We start from the raw sequence: 25,113 nt of genomic DNA on the forward strand, positions 1-25,113 counted from the left end.
GACTTAGATCTTTCAGGGTGAAATATGAATTAAAAGAAAAGATAAAAACTGAGCAGAGATTCACTAATATTTTGCCTGTTCTTATGGTATTTTTTAAAAGATTTTTTTCTCATATGCATGTCATCCAAGATGCTTATAGCATTGTATTTTTTTTTTCTGTGGGGAAGAATGTAAGAATATTTATACAGAGTTTTCTGGCTTTGTGTTTTATTTTTATGTATGTATTTATTATTTCCAGGTGAAAGATAAAGCATGCAGTCTGGTTATGAAAGCCTCTCAACAGAACAAGGAGATGAAGTCATACAAGGGATCATCAGCACTGACGCAGTCTGTTCCACAGTCTGTTCCACAGTCCATTCCCAGTACCAAAAACAGCTCTGCAGCCTCTCCCAATTGGGTAGCAAGCAGTTTCAGGTGGAGTAAATATTGTGGTGCCTTACCTAGCTTACAGTCATTATTTCTTCCTCATGTGGTAATGAGTGCTAGTAACATTCTGTTCAGACTACAGAGTTCACTGCTTTTCACATTTGATTCATTAATTAAAAATTTTGTTAGTTTTATTGGTTCTTTTAAAAATTATTCTTTGAGACACTGTTGATAAATGCTTTTTTTTATTTTAAGTGCTATCAGTTTGGACTTCTGCTGCCTTTTTTAGAGGCCTGCTTTTATTGTCCTTTTGTAAAATACTTAGCAGTTTTCTGTGGAATCAGGTGATGCTTGAGGCCATTGGAAACACCATTGTGCGTTGACATTTTTAAGCCGTTCTTTTAGACTACAGTGTATTGTGAAAAATCAGCACTGCAGCTTTAACTGATGCAGTAATAAAATAATTGCCTATTAGTTTTTATCTGTAGCAGTATCTGCATGCGAAAGTGGAACTATAGTTACCGTAATAACCTGAAGATTCGTCTTGACTCATTGCTAGTAAAAGCTGAATAGAGAAGAGATTAAGTACTTAAGGAATCACACAGTGATAATTTTCCAGAGTTGTCTTATCCTCTATGGCTTTGTGGCTGATGTCCTTTGTGAATACAGTTAATCTATAGAAGTCCAACTCTGAAATGTGTAGTTTAGACAGCAGAATCCATTAAGAATGTTTTGTCTTGCCACATATTTATGCAAGCATAGTTTGTGCAGAGACTATTTGGTCTTTAGACGTGGTTGAAGGAAGTTCCACCTTCATCTTACAGAACATTTTTTAGAAGATTACAGTGAAAAGGAACAAACGAAACCATAGGTGTTTATTGTAATATCCCTGTACCTCTATGGATTTTCCTTATACTTTTTCTTTGCTTTTTCTAGTAATGCTGACACGTGATGTCAAAAAACAAAAAAAAGCAGGCAGCACTGTTGTATAGTTTTTTAAGGATTAATGGTACATTTGGTTGAAGTGCTATTGGAAAGCAGTGATGACACGTACTGGTGTGAATTCACACTGATTAATTCACAGAATCACAGAATTGTAGGGGTTGGAAGGGACCTCTAGAGATCATCGAGACCAACCCCCCTGCCAAAGCAGGTTCCCTACACCAGGTCGCACAGGTAGGCGTCCAGGCGAGACTTGAATATCTCCAGAGAAGGAGACTCCACAACCTCCCTGGGCAGCCTGTTCCAGTGCTCCGTCACCCTCACCGTGAAGAAGTTCTTACACACATTCGTGCAAAACTTCCTGTGCTGCAGCTTATGTCCGTTTCCCCTCGTCCTGTCTCCACGTACCACTGAAAAGAGACTGGCCTCACCACTATGGCCGCCACTCCTCAGATATTTATAAACCTGAATCAGGTCCCCTCTCAGTCGTCTTTTCTCCAGGCTAAACAGACCCAGTTCACTTAGCCTTTCTTCATAGGGGAGATGCTCCAGGCTCTTCACCATCTTTGTGGCCCTCCGCTGGACTCTTTCCAAGAGATCCCTGTCTTTTTTGTAGTGGGGAGCCCAGAACTGGACACAGTACTTAGTCTATTACAGTTGGTTTTCTGTAGGGAAAGACAAAGTACTGGTTACGTCTGATTTCAGAGTTTGTCTTTGTAACCTAGTTGTAACACAGCTTTGTTTATATATGTCTTCAAATGCCCAGGTTTTCGTTTATAGCTTTATGTAAATCCAGACATTTCTAAAATTTAATTTGCATTCTTTTCTATGGAAGTTTAAAAAAAGATCATTTACAAAAAGGAAACTGATTTCTACTGTTTGAGAATGTAGCTGGTGTTTGGAGAGAGCTTTCAAATTTCACTGCTGTGTGAACTAGTGTTAAACAGGCTCTTGAAAGAAAGATCAGTTCAGTCTTCATGAAAGAGCTGTGAGCAGTACCTTTCTAATACTTAAAATGGATAGTTGACTACTAAATAAGAATCCTGGATTTAGGTATCTGATTTTTTTTAAAGCAATGGTAGTTCACATTTTTTTCATAGCATTTTGAGTGTTTTTATAGCATGTTCTTAAATAGATATATTCATATATTCAATAGATATTCATAAATATATATTTTTGTCGTAAACATTGTATTTGTTGTTTGCCATAATGGAGCAAACAGACATAAATTATACATCCCATTACTGATCTTACGTATGATCTAGAGAGTTTCAGAGAAGGGTGGAGGTATGGAATGTAAGTGAAAATGAGTGCCTTGGAAGGTAACTTGTTATTTTTTATTTAGCCCTGCTAGCCCCCCTGCTATGGATCTAAGAACTATCATGGAAATAGAAGAAAATATGCAGAAATGTGGAACAATGCCAAAGACAAATTCAAGGTTAGTAAAAACAAACAAACAAACAAAAACAAACAAACAAAAAAACAGCCAAACAAACAAAAAACCAGCAAAAATTCAACAAAACTTATAAAAGAAAAGTGTGATCAGGCCATTATGAATTTATTCAGTGATTCTGGCATTTCATACTTGAAAAGGAACAGGAGAAAAGATGTCATGTTTGTTCTTGAGCAACTTTGTTTACTTCATTATAGTGCTTTTTCTTTAGGAATTCAAAATTTATCCCTTTATTTTACTGTCTTCTTTAGTCAACTACTGCAAAAGCATGTCTAGCACACTAGAAACTAGTGTGTTAAATAATTGGTCTGCTTTCTGAACTGCATTATTTTCAACCAAAAAGAATTAACTCTTTCTTGTCCATAGCTTAAGAAATTACTTCTTGACCATAGTATATTCAATTCTGAAGTTCCTGTCTTATGTTCTCTGACCTCCCCTGTCACCTGATGTGTTGATATTCATAGTTCTTGCTCAGTCAGAAGCAAGGGTGGTTCTTGCTTTGAAAATTACCTCTAAAATATAGTGAAAGAAATAGACATTAAACCAGATGCTTATTAAGTGGTGACATACGGAAGAGAACTGGAGATAAGTTCAGCATAACTTCAGCATCTTTAAAGTGTAATGTTCTTGTAAAATAGAGCCAGGAAAATAGTCCTGGAATGCTTTGATCAATTTCTGTATTTCATAAGAGAGAAATCTAGTCAGTAACAAATGCTTAGGGTAAATTTGAAGAAAAAATTTGGTTTGTTTGTTTTATTTTCCTTGTAAAGGGTTGTTCTCTAGGTAGATTGTAAACCAAATAGCTGAGAATGAAGAATCAAAACAGCTTAAAAAACCAAATCACTAAATAGAAAATGACTATATTCTGTTGTATACATCTTTAGGCAAGAATATTTTTGGCTTCAGGAAGCAAGTTTCAGACAGTCCCTTTAAAAAAAAAAAAAAAAAAGTCAAAACTAAAAAGTAGTCTTCATCTGGTGGTAGAGCTCTCTTAGAGACTTTTTTCTACTCTGCGTATTTTCATTCATAGGAATCAGTAAGGGATAGTTTCATGGTTTCTTTCTGTCACTTGATTCTTTTTGATACTTCTTTTTGCTCCCCAGCCATCCAGCCCACCCCTGGTCCATAGTCACTTCATTTAAAACAGTATTTTAGTCCAGGAAAGGAATATTTCTGAGTAGTGTGCAGGGTTAAAGGCAAGTCATCTGAAAGGGCTCTGATCTCACATGTCTCTTTGCAATATCAATTCACAGCAGAATGGCTTCTCATGGAATTAAGCTTTCTCAGAAGCAAAGGAAAATGATTGCACTGGCAGCAAAAGATAATGGGGCAGTAACTACCAGCACAGAGCCTACTCCACTAATAACCATACCACCCATACCTACAAAAGTTGCGAAGCTAGGAAATGCATGGTATGTTACATTTTAAAAATCACTTCTCAGTTTTGGATGTTTTTTCCTTAAATAATTTCTTAGAAGCAATTTCTTCCATAAGTGACCAGCTTCTGTTCATTAAAAAGAATAAGGATGTTTGTATGTATATTTGGTAGTAAGCCCAAAAGGGGTGGGGGCATGCAGTGGTTGCAGTTTAGCTGTTGTTTAAAGTTCTACTACAGGTAAGTCAGTAGGTACTGTCCCATCTGGCTTTTGCCTGTGTGTGATGTGGTATTTGCAGGTGGTAGCCAAGTGATATATAGAAAAAGAAGGTAGAACACAAGCTTTGGAACAGTCAGAGGAGATTATTGGCAACCTTTAGGAATGCTGCTTTTCTTTGTCAAAAAATTAAAAAAAAAAAAAAAAAAAAAAGTCCTTCCTGGAGGGAAGGGCTAAAATGGTTTTGTTATAGAGTGAGTGATGAATACTAGTGTTAAGGATTCTTTTGGAGTGTAATGTGTTTGAAATGATTTTTAGTGCAGATTTCACACAATTAGAATGTTTAAATAAATATCGCTGTATCAAACAAAACAATTATTTATAATCTGGGTTTACAGCAGTGAAAGATTGCAGCTTGACTCATTTAAATTTCTTTTTCACAATTTGAGTTGGTATGGGATGAAATCTTAGAAGCATAACTGAACAAATAGCAATGAGCCATGTGAATTTAATATATTTATTTACTTAAAGAATAAATATCTATGATGGCTAGGATTCCACCAAGGATTTATGAAAGCAGGAGCAAGAAATCTTTGTAGGCATATGTTTATCATGAGTTGTTATTAGAAAAAAATTATACTCTGTGTACTTCTGGGATCCAACTTGCAGTTACAGGGGTATGTTGCTATAGCAGTATGTTAGCCACAGTTTTAATCTTACTGCTAACATTATAATTATGAGTAAACAATGTATAACCTAACATCTACAGTGACAGTGTACACAGGTCACTCATGCTCATTTACATGCCAGTTCACGTGTCCTTACAAACCCTCTGCCTTTATACCCATCAGTGGTTGGTATGGAAGGAAAGTCTTCCACTTGTGCACCACCTGATGGATGGCACTGGGGACATCCATGCTGATGTATGAGATCAGTGTGGCTGTTAATTATATGGACTGAGATCTGCATGAGTCAGTTCTCCTCCTCATGCATCCAGCAAGGGCAGGGACCTTTCCTCTGTATCAGTGGCTCTTGCCTGAAGTCCTCAAAGGAACTTCACCGAACATCCCTTACCATGGCTTGCTCTAATGTTAGTGATGGCTGCTGTAAGTGTTTCAAGGGCAGTTTCAACGAGGTATCTTAAATGTCATCAGTCACTTTCAATTTTTGTTACATAAACAAAATGAAGCATAAAGCTTTACAATATTTTGGGTGCCAAGGAAAGGGGCTGTGAGATAACACAGGATGGCATCTATTTGGTCGTCTGTATTTCTCTTCTCTCTTTTGTACACAGCTGATAGATAAAACCTGAAGTAGGTTTTGGAGGACATTTTGAGGAGTTTATCTAGTTATCTGAATATCTTCAGAAGTGTTTTTTGTTCCTTGAGTCCTAATTTGTGGTGTAAGGTAGATGACTCATTAGGTGTACTTATCAACTTAATCATGTCTATAGATGCCTCTAGATTATTTTCGTCTGAATACAGAAAATAAGATAGTAAGAGAAACTGATAAAAATATGTAGAAAACTATGGAGTGTAATTTCCTTAGTTGGACATCTTGTTAGCCTGTGCTGACTATTCAGATTATAGATCTATTCTCTTATGGTGGCTAATTTGGCTAATTCTTTACCTACTGGGTGTTGTTTACTTTTAAGCTACCAAATGCCTGTGAACTTTTCCTTACAGTTAAAAAGCAAATATAGACTGATTTTTTTTTTTTTTTTTTGAGTATACTTGGATAGGTCTGTCCAGAAAATATATTATATTCTTGAGCTTTTCATTAAACAGTTCTTGAAAGTGGCTGAGCTTTACTGTGTTACACAATCTTAAGTGGACGTGCCAGAGATTCCATCAGGAGGATGGAATCCAGGCTGTTGCTTGTGTGGTCACCATGCACGATTCTGTATGTTCCTCAGCAATGTTCTGGCTGCTGATCTGGAAACTGCCAGTAGCTCCAGAATTCTAGAAAAGTGGGAGGTAAATAAATATTTTAAATTGTTCCTAGCTTCTGTAAAAGAGCATTTGTTGAAGAGACTTTAAGCTTTAGGAGGCAAGCCATCAGTTGTTAAAAGCAGTTTTTCTATGTAAAATGTAGAAGAGTGTTACTCCTCTAATATCATATTTGCAAAGATCTGGTCTGTACATTCACAAAAGACTGTTAGAGGGCTTCTGGCAATAGATGGAGGTTTCCATGCATGCAATACAGTCAAAGCCATAGAACTTGCGTTCCAATGAAATAAGATATTCATCTTGGATGTGCAGTGAGACCACTCGCCAGAAGGGTGTGGGACCTTTTGACTCTTTCTTGGTTGACTAATGCACAGTATATTGTACACCATGCCCAACTTTTCCACCAAAAGCAACCTCCAGTTTCATAGCTAGGGAGTGGTCTAAAGCTATGCTACCTCCTGTGAAGAATGGTGGAAATAAGGGAGGAAAAAAAACATAAAAATGAGACAAGCAAACAAAAAATAATACTTGGAGAACATGAAATACGAGAAGCTAGCTATTTGGTATGTATTGACTTTATTAGTTCTCCAGACTTTGATCATGAATGGTAGGGCTTTTTGTTTTTGTTGTGTTTTGTTTATTAAACTCCAGAGAGCCTGGCTTTTCAAGAATGGAAGTATAAATTTAAAGCCTTTCTTGAGAATTCATATATATGATGTGTTGGTTTTTTTTTAATGTTTAGGTATTCAGTTTATTTTAGCTCATTGTGATCAACAGCTGTTTTGGAACTTGACACTTGGATATTTGCAGTTACAGATTAGAAAAACTTCCTCCTTTTTCATTTTTTTAATGTATAGTGTTTAAATTATACTTAAATGTTACATATTAAATAGGTATGACTGTATCAGGCAAGCTTAGAGTTGTTACTCTTAGGAAAACTTGTAATGGTTTAAGCTAAACCATTTTATGCTATCCCTGTTGTTTTGAATAGGATCAGAGTCTTTAAGAATGGCACAATTGCATTGTTTTTTTTTTCTTGTTGGTAGTATGCGTTTGTTTTTGTTTTGGTTCTGGGTTGCTGGTGAATCTGATTTCAGTACAGAATTTTCATGAAGACAGGTTATTCAAACTGTTAGCAGCAGGAGGCTTCTGTCATGGCAGATCCCAGAAGAGCTATATTCCTGCTTGGTGTAATAAGCTTGGGGAAGTTCTGGTAAAACACTTTCCATGGTTCTTTTAAGTCAGCTGACAAGTTGGAATGGAGGATGTGTAGAATGACTCCAAGTTCCATCTAGTGGTTTCCATTCTACTTCATATGCCTACAGCGCTGCTCAAGCAGTAAGAAAAACATAAAAAATAAAAAAATAAAAAAAATCCTTAATGCTGGGTATTCTAGTGTATGATTCAGATTATATAGCATTCAGATACTTCTGTAATGTTTTTTTTCCCTGATACTTGTTAATTTTTATACTGCATTGATGCAGTTTGAACATCTTTGACTTCAAATGTACCTCTCCTTGTGGTAGCTGTGCAGTTAGTAAACATTGTATAGGTAGCTTGTTCTACTTCAGTAGTATTTATAATTGATCTGTTACCTTCTGAGTGCATGATGAACAGAACTGTTATTCTAGTACGTATTTCTAGTATTTGGCATAGTGTAAATAGATGGTTAGTAAAGTTAAATGTAGGTAAATTTATGGAGAATTAAATCTGAAGTCATGATGGGCAGGAACATGAGGGGCAATTCCTTTATTTCTGTAAATAAAGGTTTTTGTATCGGAAAATGTTCATACCATTTATTATTCTAAATTGATGTATTTTCATTCTGTTTTGTTTTTGAAAGTTAATATGCAGACTCTAGTTCAGTACCAGTGTACATTATACTTAAGCAAGTAAAAGAAAACTAAGCAGTTTTGTGAATTTCACCGTGATTAGGGGATTATTAGAACCTCAAGTAGCTACAAGTGACTCATTCACTGTTTTGGTTCTGGTTAGCTGCTGTCTGCTAATTTTTGTCAAAGTCTAAAATGTATCTGGTGTTTACCTTTTTGTCCCAAAGTGATGTATTTGAAGGGATGAGGTGTAAAGGGGATTTATATGTGTATATATGTATGTTTTTAATTGCTTATTTATTCAAAAGGTCATCTTCATTGCATTCTACTTTGCCGAAATCATTCCGTGATCTTGTAATGGAGGAAGAAAAATACATGAGTGCAAATAATTTGCCTGGTACTGCTATCAAGAGAGCTGGATGTAAAGGAGCTGAGGATTCACCAGTCCAAAGCACCACAAGGTAGGAGAGCAGTCTTTTCCTAATTGTGAATAACAACTCATATGGCAGAACCTGAAAGGATGAAATTGCCTTTTTTTCCTTTTTAAATCCTTAAAGTATTCTTCTAGTGATGTTTTAATGTTAATAGGATTTCATGAGTGGAATACTGTTGCAAGTAGGAAGTGAAGTAGACTTAAGGAATATAATGCCACTGCTAATATTATGTTTATAGCTTGAAGTATTTGTATATGTGGGCATATATATATATAATATATATTTACACGCACATGAACACACACACTTCTGAGTACTAACAAAATGCTTGTGTATCTATGTGTACATATGTGTGTATAAACATAGAAAACATCTTATTTCTGTGTAAGTTAGAAAAATATATTCTAGGATTCAGATATGGCATACATGAGTTTTGCTTAAGAGTTTTTTTTCTGTAACCAGTGGGTGAATGAAATCCATTTATTCAAACAGAGCAGTCCCTAATCTGAATTGTCTTACAAGCTGATTCGTTCCATGAAAAACTGCACCTAAACAATCTAAAAGGCTTAATGAAATATTGATGAGTCATTTATGTTGTATATTATACAGGTACTATAATTCTAGGGACAAAAATGGCCTGTTTTGAGATCTATGTAAAATGCTGTATAATAACTAGACATACATTGTTCTTCTGTTGAATTATTTTGTCTCTGCATTCTGCTATCTCCAATAAAATCTATGTGTTGGGATTAGAATTACTATCTAAGCTGAGAGGAAATAAATCTCAGCCTAATTTCTGAAAGTATTTATGACCAAGTTGTCATCTATCTTTTTGCTCTATCATCAGGAATTTTAAACACTAGGCATTTAAAATATATTTAAGAGACAGAGGGCTTGAAATTCTTACTGACTTTCTACCTGCCATCTAGAAGCCACAAAGTCTGAATGCTCTATCATACTGGTGGGGTCAGGTGGCAGCAAGGCTGGCAGGGCACACTCCCACTGTGCCAGAGTGAGGCGAGCATAGCAGGCTCTCTGTTGGTGACCAGCATGAGCCACAGTCAGTGACTGCAGACAAATCTGTAAGGGTGAGAGAATGATGAGCTCAGATGCAGCTCAGAAGGCTGACTGTGTTCAGGGCTGCTGTTTAAAAAAAAAAAAAAAAAAAAAAAAAAGGGGTGGCCAGCAGGAGAGGAAGGCGATTGTCCCCCTCTACTTGGGTTTTGTGAGGCCCCATCTGCAGTACTGTGTCCAGGCCTGGGGCCTCCAGTACAGGAAGGACAGGAAGCTCTTGGAGCAGGTCAAGAGGAGTGCCAACTAAGGTGATCAGAGGGCTGGAGCACCTCTCCTATGAAGAAAGGTTGAGGGAACTGGGCTTGTTTAGCTTGGAAAAGAGAAGGCTTTGGGGAGACCTCACTACTGTGGCCTTCCAGTACTTGAAGGGAGCGTATAAACAGGGAAGGAGGGACAGCTGTTTACGAGGTGGATAGTGATAGGACAAGGGGGAATGGTTTTAAACTGAGACAGGGGAGGTTTAGGTTAGGTATTAGGAGGAAGTTTTTCACATAGAGAGAACAAGTTGCCCAAGGAGGTTGTGAATGTCCCATCCCTGGAGGCATTCAAGGCCAAGCTGGATGTGGCTCTGGGCAGCCTGGTCCAGTGGTTGGCAACCCTGCACATAGCAGGGGTATGAAACTAGATGATCATTGTGGTCCTTGTCAACCCAGGCCATTCTATGATTCTATGATCTAAAAGTTAAGATTAGAATCAGTGAGGAGGAGCAGTCCCCCAGCGGTTTCTCATGGCTCTTTCTTACAAATTAACTGTGTCACCAACAACTTGACTAAAGGGAGAAGAGTTTTCAGAGCCTTTTGATGCATGATGATCCCAGATACACATTATAACTCTTTCGTTTTTTTACTTTTTAAATAACCTCTGTTCTGTCCCACTCCAAAAATTGGCTGTGCAAGAAGCAAAAGACAGTTCTGCTGGGCGTCCCTCTTGGTTGCTCAATTGTATAGAAAGTGATGATTCTCTATAATGGAAGTAGTATGTGCCATATTGGTAGTTAAAGAGCAAAAAAGAATGGAGAATTAAAGAAGTATGTGTGGGAAATGATGTTAGAGGAGAGAAGAGGGATTTGGCGAGTGTAACAGAAGGATCCTTCAGCAACAGAAATAAAGCTGAGGAAGCTGTGGTGAGTGGAGATGCACTTACACAAATGTGCAGAAATAATAGGTATTATTAATCTAGTTTCTAGCAAAATAGCAAAACTTTTGATCACATGAGAGAGAGTATGGGCTGGTGATAGAGGAACATGCACTGGATGCTTTTACTAGTTTTGTCACGTGGTCTCTGATCTCCATAAAATCACTTAATTTCCTTTTGCTTTGCTCTGTCTAGTCTGTTCAGTCTGGCCTGTCTGCAGGCTCTAAACTGGATTCTTTGAGCTGATTCCAGGCGTAATATGTTAGCTGCCTGAAAATGATATATTAAACTAGTGGGAGACTACATGACTAGATTGTCTATCATCAGTCAGAAAAAAAGGGCACTTCCAGAGCTATTTCAGGTTGTTTTGAACTGTCTCTAAAGATGCTTATTTCTTTCTGTTAGATATAAAGAATCGAGGTTCATCTATCTGGAGTTAGGATTAAGGTTTCTACTTCGAGATAGTTTTATTCTTTGACTGACAGCTTTTGTCACAGCAAGCTCTGACTTTTGCCAGCGGCCATCAAGAGCTGTTTCAGTGAAGATTCATTATCCACACTCTTTTCTCTTCCTTTTTAAGGAAAGGAAATTGAATGTTTGTAAAGCATAAGCAATCCTTGTCTCTGAATGTCAGCCTACTGATGGGTCACTGACGAAACTTGCACAACTACTGTGTCAGCTTTCTTTTTTTTTCCTTTTGGATAAAATGTGAAATAATTAAACTTTATTTTTTTACATTGGAAGGAGTGTATAAACATGCTTCCATACATTGTCATCTTCCAGTTTCTGCAGATGAAAAATGTTATGAATGTGGAGATGTGAACTGGATTGGATCCAGAGGCACATCAGCTCAAAAACTGGGCCAAGTGGATGTGGCTGCATTGTTTCCAGGGACAACTTAGTCTTGGGAGCTACGCTGCACAGCTGTGTGTGCACAGCTCACAGTTTAAGCTAAAAACATAGGCCTGATGTGACTTGACTCTTTTTGTGGCTGCCCAGATTGTCTTTATTGCATTACTCTAGGGAGCAGTAAAGAGTCTTAGTGGAAACGCATCTCTCTGGCTTTGCATGGGAATGGCCTGGTTTTGGCATGGCTAATATTGAGCTAATAGCTAGTACATGAGTCAAATGGCACAGCAAAACCCAAGAGGTTCTGCAGGAGACTAGCATTTTTTTTGTTAGAGCAGTTATTAGATCTTTGAGGCAGTAGACCTGAACTGACTTCAAGTGAAGAAATTCTCAAGAAACACTGGGAAGTTAAGTGCTAGGACATCAGTGTCTGGGCAGGAGTCATGGCAAGTTCAGCCAACTTTGTTAACCAGGCTAGTTCAGTACTGATTATATTTGGCTTGTTTGTTTCCACGCATTTACTTCTCGGCATCAGTCTTTAATTTTCTAGACTTTTATCTTTCCAAGTTCTGTGTTTTTAGGCTTTTTTTTCCCCCACTTTTCTGTATATCTTTGTTTCTCACTTCCCTTCTGTTCTATTTCTCCTATTTATTTTGATGCCAGCTGAGGAATTAATCTAGCATGTTGAAATATCTGCAATTGATTTAGCATCTGGAATAAATATCTTGCTAGCAAGAAACACAAATGTACATATGCACAAACAGCTTCAAAATATGTGTTGTTTCCTACATTTTAAAGCCTCACTTAAATTGAGGTAGATGACACAGGTACTTAAACTTGTCTTTTAATTGAACGCTAGAGTGTGCTGTGACACTGGAACTGTTCACTGCAGTTAGGGAAAGTCTGTGAGTGTATTGGTTTTTTGTTTTTCCTTCTTGCTCTGGAAAACAATCTTTTTGTCTATACTCAAACAGGTTGATTAAATGCAACAATCTGTTTGTATTAGTTTCTAGTAGTGCTGTGAATTCTTTGGATTATGAGGAGGAGAGAGTTTCTTTCAAATGGCTGGAGGGGTGCAGGTTACTGTCAAATGTTAGGTTTGCAGTTAGGTGAGCATTGCAAGAGGAGATGGAGAAAAAGTAGAGAAGTGACATCAGAATAAAGGCATTCACTAAGATGTACAGACATGCTCTTAGTTAAATGAACAAGCAAGCAGAAAACTGATGCTTTTTCCTATTGTCTGTCCTTCCGTTTCTGATTCTTTGCTGTTTTTTATTCTATTACGGTCTTTACTATCTGAAATAAAAACTGGAAGCTGGTTTATCTAGACTTCAGACATAAGTGATGCCATTGTTGAAACTAGAATAATTTAGATGCTGTCAGCTGGCCTCCTGTTCAACATAGCTCTAGCTAGATTGTGTTGCTCAAGGCCTGGCCCAATTGACTTGTGATATTTCCAGGGGTGTAGATACAGCCTTTCTAGGCAACACGTTCAAGGGTGTGATCATCTTTACGGTAGATTTTTTTTCTATACCTAACTGGGATTTCCCATTTAGCAGTTTGTGCCTATCACTTCTTACTCCATATGCACCACTAAGCAAATGGTTGCCGCATCTTTTTTCAAACTTCCAGTTATAAAGTTGAAGGCAGCAATGAGACTTCCTCTTTGCAAGCATACAGTTGTTTTCAGCTCTTTCTGTCACGTGTCCCTAATTTTGGTGGCCCTATAAAGGATGTTTTCCAGCATGCCAGCATCTTTCTTGTATTGAGGAGCACAAATACGATACTATGTATGTAGTCTCATAAATACAACACAGAAGGGAAGAGTAATTTCTTTTGACTGTATGGCTATGCTTTTGCTAGTACAGACTAGCATGCTTTTGGCTTTTGCTGCAAGGACACATCCTGATTCATCTTAGACTTGCTGCCTACAGGACTACATGAGTTCTTTTCTGCAAGGCTGCCTTCTAGCCAGTTATCCTCTGTGCTTTACTGCTGTCTGGGGATACTCTCTTTCAAATACGTGACTTCACATTTGCCTTCTCCCATTTTTCCAGCTTCTTGAGGTCCTTCTGAATGGCAACCCAGCATCCAGCATGTGCACCCCCAGCCTGTCCCCGTCTATTTGTGACCTTGCTGAGACTACACTCTATCTGACCACCAAATAATTGGTGAAGACATTAAATATTATATCAATTCTTAAGGACCATCACCAGTAGTTGGTTTGCAGTTGAGCTTTATACAGTTCATCCAGAACTATCCATCTTGTAGTCCATATACCTTGTCCATGCTTTTCAGACTGATTATAAGGATACACTGTATGTGCAGGCTGAGTATAAAGACTTGGCTAGCGAAAGGCAAATAAAGTGATTTTCTTTGCTCTCTGTTTGCCTGCAGAGCCAGTCATCTTATTGTAGAAGGTAGTTACGTTGTTCAGACAAAATTTGCCAGTAGTTGATAAATCCAGAAATTAGAGAAGGATTTGTTCCACAACCTTTATAAGGTTTGAAGTGACACTGATCAGACTAGTTCCCCATGTTCTTCCTGAAGATGGGTATAATGTTTAGCTTTCTCTAGTTCTCATGAGAAATTGTTCTTCTCTGCATGCATGATAATTCAGATTCATCTTTCTTGAATTTAAAAGATGAAAATGAAAGGTCTTCCAAATAAGCTTCATCCAGTGTGGTATATGGTGACAGAATTGGTTGTTCCAAATTGAACCAAGTTGCTCAACATTTTTTTTTTTTTCCCAGTGATGTACTTCTGATTCATTGTCATGATCAGTACACCTTGGATTCTACTTTTTCTTTTCAAGCTGAAAAATAATTAGCTTAACTAGTTGCCCTTCAGCCTTTTTCTTTGTACTGAATTTTCTTTCCCTTTGCTTTGTACGACAGTCATGTTGTTTATTCTTTGAGAAGTAAATAGAATTTCCTAATTTTGTTTGTTAGTTTAAATATCACTGCTTACTACATCCGTTAACTTATGATGATATTTCTTTTAGCTAACTTACTCTCTAAAATTGTGAATAACGTGGCTGCAATATGAGTAAGCTAGTAATGAGAGGTATGGGAAATGCATTAAAAAAAAAAAGTTTTGTGGCACTTAACTCCTTACAGAATTTGTATATTTATCATACTTATCTATTATGACCTGATACTTTTGTTCAGTAAAACATGAATTTCTAAGCTGCCATTTGTTGTTTTTTTTTCTGACCAAAGATTAAAAACAAAAAAACAACTTTTTTTTTTTTATCCTTTTTCCCCAAGTATTCTTTGATCCTCATGGAAAAAGCATTGCAAATTAGTAATGTCAAATGAAAGGAAACTGGCAGCTCTATGAATGGATGATCAATGTGGAGAATGGTAAAGCAGATTTGATCACTCTTCTCATGGAGCTATTGATTCATGGGTCAGTTCTGGAATAATAGTTACCCAGAAACAGCCAATTTGGAAAGAACCATACCTCCTTGGCTTTTTCTCCATACGTTGTTGCACTGACTTTCTTGTTAGTGTTTGATATGATCACCATTACTTAAAATGGAGGCAAAGTCTCATCTTGACTCATATGAACTGTATTTTTCCAGTGGAAACAGAAAAGCAATATGAGCTGGCAGAAGGTGGATCTGCTGGGCTTGATTCATGGGAGTGACACTGCAGAGAGCTTATTTTGAAAGTCCACTGTTATGCTTTGGCAGATGTTAACATTTGTTTGTTCTACTCTTTAAGTAGATGGCTGTTTGGTGGACAAGATTATGTTTTGTGACAAAAAGCTGGGCATGGCTCGCTGAAATGTTGTTTTTGGTAATGTGTTCCTTTTCAGGTTTTTTGAGATCTTGCCTTCATTACTTAGCAGTACGAATCATGGTTCTTGTTGTCCTTGGAGTTGCGTAGTGGGGAAAAAATTCCAGGCAGAGAACTTAGTAGTTACTGGAATTCTCTTATTAGATAGCTTTCTGTACATGTTTCCCCCTTTCCAAGAGTTTGTGGCCACTTACAGAGGAATACCAAAGCCATAAAGAAAATTGAGACTGATTTATTGAAATACCAACACCATTAGAATTTTTTCAATGCCATAGAATAATTCAAAAAAGTCTGTTAGCATTTCATAGTATGTTATAAAACTTTTTTAGAGTTATGGAAATTGCAAAAGTTGCCAAAGAGAGAGATTAAATAACAAAAGTAGGTCTCTCTCATCTTATTGATGTAGGATTATTTGTCAAATACACTGTGTCTTATATATACCTATAAGAATATACCTATTCTGACTTATTTCTGTGGACAGGTTAACATCTTAGAATGGAATAAAATCTCTTCCTTCTTGGCAATTCTTTATTGTTATTTCAGGGTTTTTTTCCGATCTGGTTAATTCTAGTTACATGCTGCTTGTATGAAAATGAGGTGGTTGCAGAACGTACACTGGAAGTCCATATTTTCTGGGCTTATACTTGAGGAAAGAATTTGCTAGTGCTATTGTAGTACTGGCTCTTTTACATGAAATATTTAATTGAATGCAAGATTTTTCTGTCTTGAAGCCATGTTCTTTCCATGTGAATTCCAAACAGATTTACAGTGCATGCTGTCAGTGCATAACTTGATTGACTATTTTACAGGTTTAAATATATCTATATCTATCTATATCTATCTATCTATATATGTCATTTTTTAAGTGCTGTTGTTCAAATGCTCAGATGTTAGGAAATGCTGGAGTTAGTGTTCAAACTGAAAATCCAGCAAGTTCTGTCATTCAGAAGGGAGTATCAGTGTCTCCTCATGTCACAGTATCACATTTTAAAGACAAACTCAGCATTACTTTATAATGCCTATCTTCGGAGGGGAGGGGGAAGAAAAAAAAAAAAAGAGTACAAATTTGTAATTAGCTACTTTGAATTTGTAATCAATTATGATTAAGGAAAATCCATTGTAAGTGACTTCCACCCTCCTTTCCTTCCTTTTTCCAGATGTGTGGCTCGAAGTAGCCCAGGTCCAGAAGGTCACGTTTTGGATTCTCCTCAGCCAGAGAGCCATAAGTAAGTTTGACTTATTTAAATTCCAGAATTTATTTTCTCTCTGTCATGCTGACCTTATTTTCGATGTTGCCTCATAATGTCTTCTGCTTTCTTGCAGTCCTTGGTTGGCAACATCACCAAATAACTCTCCTGTCATGGCACCTGTCATGTTTGCATCTATTGTAGAAGAAGAGCGCCAGCAAGAAGCTGCTCTTATTAGGAGCAGAGAAAAACCCTTGGCTTTGATCCAGGTAAAGTGCTAAGTTTCTGTAGCTGGGGCTTAACACCAGGAGTTTCCACTGGCTGTTTTAGAGATCAGTTTTTAGTATTAATTATGTATCATTATACTTAGCATCACTTGTAAAATGGTGTTAAATTTCATTTAATAATAACAACATCTTGCAATTTGATAAGGTAGATCTATATTAGATTGAGTATTGAATCCATGTCTAATAGATTTTCAGAATCACAAAATAGTTGAGGTCGGAGTCTGTAAATAGTCTAGACTAATGGAGGCCTTTTGGAAAGTCTTTTTCAGTGTCCAACCACCCACAGTGAAAAAAAGGTTTTTATGTTGAAATGAAATTTTCTGTATTTCAGTCTCTGTTCATTGCCTCTTGTCCTTTTGCTGGACATCACTCAGACATCTAGCTCAATTTTCTTTACTTTCTCTGATCATGTTTATACACATTGATAAGATATCCCTGAATCTTTTCCTTGCTAAGCAACTGCAGCTCTCTTAGCTTCTCCTTGCACATCAGAGACTCCAGGCTTTTAATCCTTTTTGTGTCTTTTTACTGGACCATCTCTCTTGTAATACTGGGGAGTCCATAACTGGGCCCAAAACTCTAAATGTTTCTCACCAGTAGAGGGGAAGAATCATCTCTCTCAATCTTCTGACAGTGCTGTCCCTAATAGAGGGACTCTTCTTTGATGCAAGAGCACATTGATGACTTAGAGTCAACTTGCCTACCAGGACCCCAAGTCCTTTTCTGCCAAGCTACTTTCCATTCAGTTGGCTGGTGTACGTACTTTTGCTTCACTCTTCTCATAAGCAGGACTTTAAATTTTCCTTTCTTGAACTTGAAGAGATTCCTCTCAGTTAGTGCCCCAGGCATGCTGGGTACCTTCAGAATGGCGGCACAACTCACTAGTAAGCCCAAACACTCACCCTGATTTTGTCATCTACAGCCTTGCCGAGGGTGTGTTATGTCACATTACACAGGTCATTAATGTAGATGCTAAGCAGTACTGACCTTAGTCTTGATCTTGGTATTAATACTAGCAGCTAGTTCGTGGTATTAATACTAGCAGCTGTACACTAACATAGTCTTTGGGGCATAGTTCATAATCCTCTAAGACTACCAATTCAGGTAGTTTTCAGTCCATCTTACTTGAATTCATCAAGTCCATGCTTCAACTTGTCTGTGAGGATGTGGGAGACAATGTTGAAAGGCTTGAAGAAGTAAACAATGTCCACCACTTTCTCTTCATCTATCAAACCACCCTTCTATGATGAGGATGCTGTTGGGTTCATTAGGCATGATTTCCCCTTTGTAATGTGTACGCTACCAGATAGCCTTCCTGTCCTGCATGCATTTAGAAGTAACTTCCAGGAGGATTTGTTTTATCGTGTTTCCAGGAATAAAGGTGAAGGTGACTGGCAATTAGTTTCCAGTTGCTCCTCCTGGCTCCTCTTGAAGATGACATTTTGCTTCCTTCTAGTCCTCAGGAACCTCCTTCTACCACCACGATCTTTCAAAGTAATTTTTACAGTGGCCTTGACTGGCCAGCTGCCATAACACTCTCTTAACAATATGAGTTCATTCCATCGGTGTCATAGGTATATGGATGTCTGCTTTATTAAAATATTTCTTAACTTTGTTATCCTCTGCTGAGAGTAAATCTTTTTTTTTTCTCCCCAGACTTTCCCTCTGGTCTCAGGGGCCAGGGATTACTGAAAGCTGGTCTTACTACTGCAGATCCTTTCAGCTGTGAACTTAACGTTTTCTCTAGTATTCTTTTTGCAACTTTTTTACTGCCTTTCATGTCACTTTCAGGATTCAACTCTGGCTGAGCTCTGACTTTACTGATTCAGTTCCTGCATGCTTAGACAACGGTTATATTTTTCTTCTGGGTCATCTGTCTTGGCTTCCACCTTGTACGCACTTCCTTCTTGTGTTAGAGTTTTGTAAGGAGCTTTTTGTTATCCATGCAGGCCTCCTGCTATATTTGTTAGACTTCCTGGTCATTGGATCGTTATTGAGCTTGGAAACACTGATCTTAGAATCAAGCAAGTCTTCTGGACCCCTTTTCTTTCAAGGACCACGTTCTCTGAGATTTCCAAGCAGATCCCTAAATAAATCATAATCTGTTCTTCTGAAGGTCTAGGGTTGTGATTCTGATATGTCTTGTTCCCCTCTCATGAGATGGTGCAAGATCTCAAGGTCAGAGTAGCCAAGGCTGCCCTTGTCCGTATCATCCTTGACATCTGACTGTGTCTCCCTTTGTCAGTTTCTTGATCACCTGTGTGAGGAAGTCACCAGAGCAAAACTTCTGGAGCACTTGTGCCCTTCTGTGTTGCCTTTCCAGCAGATATCAGGGTCTCTGATGAGGGCCAGAGTCTGCAAGCATAAGGCTTCTTTCAGTGGTTTGAAGGAGACCTCAGGTACTACTACTTCCTGATGAGGTCTATAGCAGACCTACTCAGGGCCACCACAGCCTGTTCATAACTATTAGTGGTATATATGCCAATCTAATACTGAAATACATGTTCTTTTTTTGTTCCAGATTGAGGAGTGTGCTATTCAAGATTTGTTAATCCACTATGAAGCTTTTGACAACCCTGATGAATTTGTGACTGTTGAAAGGGCTCCACAGAGACCTATGGCCACACCTATGTGGAACAAGCACTAATTCGTACTGTTAACAGCGCATATTATACATGCACTTCTGAAATCCTTATTACAAGCAGAATGAGACTGGTAAAACATAAATCATGTAACTTTTAACATCAGCATTAAAAATTGCACATAATCAGTAGGTATTTGGTAGAGATAATGGAAGTAATTTGTTCACTGTGTCTTTCACCCACAACATATATTGTATGTATGGTTTGAGAGAATTTCTTTAACAAGCCCTGTTTAATTAGTAGTGTCACGTGAAGCTGTAGATTGGAAACACATTTGCTAATTTAAATTGTAAAGTTTTTTTGTTGAACTTACAGGTGGCTGAAAAGCGAGTGCTTATTTTGTGATTTAATGTGGGATTGATTGTGCAGAATTATACATCTTTAAAGTTTATTTGGGGGGTTACGTTCTTCAGAGCCTTCTGGCAAATTGGGAGTATAGCAAAAAGTTTGTGCTTGAACTTGATGTAAAAGTACAGTTTGATAATGCAGTTTTCCTTAACTAATGTAAGCATGTGCTGGTTTTCTGACTGCTGTGACCAGTACGTTTTACTGTCATGCTCCACAATGAACCTCTGTGCTGTACCTAAGTGCCCAAACATTGCCTGCTCTCAGTTTGGTTATGCATGTTCTTTTCACTGTTGTGAGACTGGCCTTTGAGCAGTCAGTTCCATTATGAAGTGAAGTACACAGTTGAATACAACGTGGTGGCACTTAATTAGCTCATCTGTATTCTTATTCTGGTAAATATGGTACAGTTTTAGAACCACTGTGTTTAAGGTACGATTCACTTGAAGTGCTGAGGAAATGCAAGATCTGTACGTTCATTGTTAAAGCTGGAGCTACAGGGATGAATGCTTGATTGTGGAATTTGTAAATGCCTAACCTTGCAAAGATTATCATAGGTGGCTTTCAGTATTGTGTTTTCTGAAGTTCTCTGTGCCTGGTTTAAAAAAATTTATATATGTATGTAAAAGAAAAGAAAAAAGGATAGTAGCCTTATCTACAATATTCTGTTTAGTTTGTCTGTTTGCATAGGTGTGTTTGAACTTCTACTTTTTCAATAGTGTCAATACTCACAAACTCTGGAAAACTGGAATTGAGAGAGCTGCAGATGATGAATGTAGAGAACTGATCACTGTGTGATAAGAGTTGAGTCTTGAAAAAACGCTATGTAGATATGTCTAATGGTTTCAGGTTAAGCTATACCAAAAAATCCTCCACAAAAGTTCTAAACAAATGCAATAAACCATAAAACCTTGATTTACCCAAAGTTAGTATACTTCTACATGCTGTTTATATACAATTAATACTTTAGGTAAGTATAGAGTAATACGAAAGTACTCGTCCTATGTATAAAAAAAAAACTGTAGCCATTTTGGAGCTACACAGAAAAAGGAAGATGTGGATTTTAATTATATTTTAAATTCTACTGGTGATTCTTTCAATATACTGATAATTTCATTAAGTGAAATTATCTTTGGAGAAGGCTCCAGGGAGACCTCACTACTGTGGCCTTCCAGTATTTGAAAGGAATGTATAAATAGGAGGAGGAATGACTGTTTACAAGGGTGGAATGGTTTTAAACTGAGACAGGGGAGGTTTAGGTTAGATATTAGGAGGAAGTTTTTCACAGAAGGTGGTGACGCACTGGAACAGGTTGCCCAAGGAGGCTGTGGATGCCCCATCTCTGGAGGTGTTTAAGGCCAGGTTGGATGTGGCTCTGGGCAGCCTGGTCTGGTGGTTGGTGACCCTGCACATAGCAGAGGAGTTGAAACTAGATGATCATTGTGGTCCTTTTCAACCCAGGCCATTCTGTGATTCTGCAAAGTGCTTTGCATGATCCACTGCACAGGGCCTTAGTGTCTGCTGAATCAATCCTTTGAGATTGAAGGAAAGCTTATGTATTTTGATAAACAGCTTTAAAAGCGCTAGGCTTTTCCAAGCCTGAACCCCATTTGTTAAATCATTTGGAAGTTGCTTATATGCACTTCAATTCTTTTTTTCAAAATTGTTTAGGATATGTTGTTTTAAATGTCATTCTTAAGTTGTTATCAGAGAATTCCTGTTCCCATGGCACTGATGAGCTTGACTGCTTTTAAAGTTTGGGTTTATTGCAGTAGTTTGTTTATTCTTTGTCACTGATTCTAAGCTGAGTAAGCTTAGTTTCTATTTTTATTTCCTCAAAACTTTGAATTGAAGAGTGTAAAATGCCTGGAATGTAGTTAAATCTGTCAAAATCTAGTGGAAACAAACGGTATTTTGTAACTCGCTGTATGTGCTTTTGCACACACGAAAGCCCAAACAAAAATCCAGAAGAAGACAGTTGCGTCAACAGATGTAAATATCTTTTCTATGGAAGTGGTAGGACTTGAAATTTTCATCAGTTACATACTTTGCTTTGATCTAAAACAGTATAACTTCCTGAGATTAATGTCATGTCAGTCTTAACTGCGTCATCATTGAGACTGAAATAAACCTCTGAAGATTACCTCGTCCAACCTGTCCAGCCCAAACCGGCTCAACTGAGAAGTATGTCTCTATTCTCTTCCCCTTTGCCACTTTGACTATTTGTACGCTTTATTAACCCTGAACATTCTTTGCTCCTGACTGAACAATCCCCACTCTTTTAATCTTTCCTCATACTGAAATATATTTCAAAATCAAAACTTCACAACAGCTTTTTTGCACATAAACACTTTTTCTTTTCTCCTCCATCATTTATCTCCTAAACATCAGACACTTTTGGAAGACTTGAAAGATAAATAAAACGTCAAAATTTATTTACAAAGGCTTCAGCAAAGTTTTTTTTTGCTACAGGGAAGTTATGTTATGCCTCTAAAGTTCTGAAGTTTAATGGCTGTTTTTTCTCCCTCATTTTAAATAGTTGGAATAGAGAAACTTCATGTTCTCTCGACAGTGCTCAACTGGAAAAGTACACTGTCTGTTCCAGTATTGGAGTAGTGTTCTTCAGCTACTTAACAATCTGAATTTCTTTGTTGCTGAAAGAGATATGCACAATTTAAGTCAGAACAGGTTACTGGATTATTAGATCATCTTCAGAATACGAAGGTAAAAGATTGATTTTAAAATGAAGCAATGTTACCTCTAAGCATTTAACTTTTATGATAACATCAGAGAATGAGCAAGCTTGACGTTCTAGCATTATGATGACCTTTGCGGTATCAGGAAACTGGTTTACAAAGGTATCAAATTGTCTCAGATTGGATACCATGCGTTGTACTCCACCACAAGTCTGTAGAACTCCTTAAAGAGCCTGTTAATTGAATTATTTCATCTACAAAGTACAGCGCCCTTCACCCTGGTGACGTGGATGAAGTACCAAAAGGTGAGTGTCTCCTGTTGAGGTTCTAGCTGTGACAAACCTCAGAAATGCTCAGAGGGAAGGAACCCGGCAGAGCTTGCTTGAATACAGAAATCTTCGTGACCACTGACTAGTACTATGAAACCTGAAACTTCATTAAGATTAGTCATCTCTCTGCTAATTTCTAAACCCAATGAGAGCAATATAGTATTTCTATGAATGTTCTTGAAGGAACATTATGTGCAGGATCTGAAGATACATTCAAGTTTTTAGACTCAAAACTTTTTGTTGTTTTTTTTTTTTCTTTTTTTCTTACTAATTACCTGCTTTCTAGGTTAACGTAGCCTGGAATACTTACACTCCTGGTTTTATTCTTGGAATGTCATTTTAGGTATTTAACTTCGAGAAAGTGCTTAATTGTAGAAGACCAACAAATTTGCATGACCATAATATATGTTCTGTATGAAAATGTTTTTAGTAATAATACAGCAAAGCAGTCCTCTGAGTTCAGGGAGCACCTCAGATGGCTTGTGTGAGATTTTTCTTGTGTAGGAGATAAGCATCAGACAAGCTAACTGAAAAGCTCTTGCTTTCCAAGCAATGGTTTTCTGCACTGTTCTGTATTCTAAGACAAACGCACAAATACAAAAAACAGCTCTTGGATACCTTCAGGAATTTTGTGTTGCTCTACTGTTTCAGCTCCAGGAGCTTCAAAGACCTTGTTTTGGGGTAGGGAGTTAGGTGTGAAAAAGCAAGAATCTCCTGAAGATTAAGCTGTTTCTCAGGTTCACTATCTTCATTCTTCCAGCAAAGACTCCTGATTTTTCTTGTCCTCTCCATCTAGAAGCACATACTGAATGCTATTTTGTTAACATTGCTTGTCTTTTATTTTTTCCTTCTTGTCAGTTGAAAAAAATGAGGAAAGAATTGGAGCAAAATGTTCTGAAGACTTCAGATAAGGGTTAGCTGGAGCTAAAACTTTTGACAGATTGAATGTGGTCATTTGGTCTCCTTTCAAAAATTTACCTAACTTTATTAAGATGTTGCTTACAATGTGTTTTGTTTCCTCTTTGTGTGATAGAAATGCAAACATCTCTGTTTTGTTATAATGTACAAATATCTCTGACCCAGGCCCCAGGGAGGCAGCACACCTCCCTAAGGATAGAGGCAGGCTGACATATTGGGCCCTCAGTTCCTTTTAGAAGGGAATCATGTACGTAGGTTTCAGCTGGAAACTGAAATTAGGGCTTGGAGTAGGTGCTTGTTGGCTGAGCTACTGTTACAGTCAGTGAAGATTAAACAGTGGAGCTAAAGGAGTGTGAAGGTCCTGAAGCAGGTTCCTGATGAGAAGTCAGTTGAATTCTGTCCAGGCTGTGGTGCTGCCGTAGCTGGATCTCCACAGCCCTGGTTGGTTAGAGCTCAGACTCTTTGTATCATAGAATTGTTGAGTTGGAAGGGACCTTTAAAGGTCCTTTAGTCCAACTTCCCCTAAAATGAACAGGGACTAGAGCTAAACCAGGTTGTTCAGAGCCCTGTCCATTCTGACCTTGGATATCTTCAGAGATAGAGCAACTACCACCTCTTGGAGCACCCTGTTCCAGTCCTTTTGTCCCCCAGCTTGCACTGATAGGAATTTGGCATGTGAAGGTGATTTGTTATTTGTGGGTGGTTTTTTATTTTTTTGTTTTTGTTTTTTGTGTCTCAGCCTCAAGAAAGTACGATGAGAATTTCTTGGTTAATGTTTTCATGGTGATACCATCAGATTGTCGAAAGTCTAAGTTTTGTCCCAGAGCATCTCCTTCAGGCAGCTTTGTTAGGAGGACACTGGGGTACCACGACACCCAGGTCCTTCTCTGCAGAGCTCGTTTCCAAGAGGTCAGTCCCTGACCTGCACTGATGTTTGTGGTTATTCTTCCCCAGGGACAGGACTCTACATTTACCCTTGCTGAACCTCATACTCTCCACCCAACTTTCTATGCTTGTTTAATTTTGTTTGCATAAGTTATATTCTATGTATCAAAACCAGATAAACAGGCAAGCAAAAAGAGCTCACTTCAGCAAGTGCACTGAGTTTTCTCTGCAATAATAACATACAAGCAACTGGAGTGCCAAGAGTCAGCTACCTTAGGAGAAAAAAATAACATTTTTTTCATTCTCAAATAATAAAGTAGACAAGAAAAATTGACCCCAAAAGCTTATTTTATGTTTTTCTATACTTCCTGCTGTTTTTTTTTTTTCCCTCTTATT

The 25,113-nt window shown here is 37.7% G+C and overlaps 1 protein-coding gene across 3 annotated transcripts in view; it reads left to right on the plus strand.

The window, feature by feature from the left end:
• IBTK (inhibitor of Bruton tyrosine kinase) overlaps nucleotides 1-22,332 on the plus strand; it is a 57,761-nt gene extending 35,429 nt beyond the window's left edge. For 2 of the 3 annotated variants that reach the window (XM_003204387.5, XM_010707695.4), the window contains 7 exons: nucleotides 239-414; nucleotides 2,654-2,746; nucleotides 4,015-4,173; nucleotides 8,443-8,595; nucleotides 16,586-16,654; nucleotides 16,752-16,884; nucleotides 19,424-22,332. In XM_003204387.5, coding sequence (XP_003204435.2) covers nucleotides 239-414; nucleotides 2,654-2,746; nucleotides 4,015-4,173; nucleotides 8,443-8,595; nucleotides 16,586-16,654; nucleotides 16,752-16,884; nucleotides 19,424-19,549 — 909 coding nt within the window. In that variant the 3' untranslated portion in view covers nucleotides 19,550-22,332. The remainder of the gene's footprint in view (nucleotides 1-238; nucleotides 415-2,653; nucleotides 2,747-4,014; nucleotides 4,174-8,442; nucleotides 8,596-16,585; nucleotides 16,655-16,751; nucleotides 16,885-19,423) is intronic. The other variant, XM_085217732.1, reaches the window with a different exon arrangement.
• Nucleotides 22,333-25,113: the final 2,781 nt, after the last annotated feature.

This window comes from Meleagris gallopavo, chromosome 2, assembly GCF_905368555.1.
Source record: "Meleagris gallopavo chromosome 2, MGAL_WU_HG_1.1, whole genome shotgun sequence".
Lineage (NCBI taxonomy): Eukaryota > Metazoa > Chordata > Aves > Galliformes > Phasianidae > Meleagris > Meleagris gallopavo.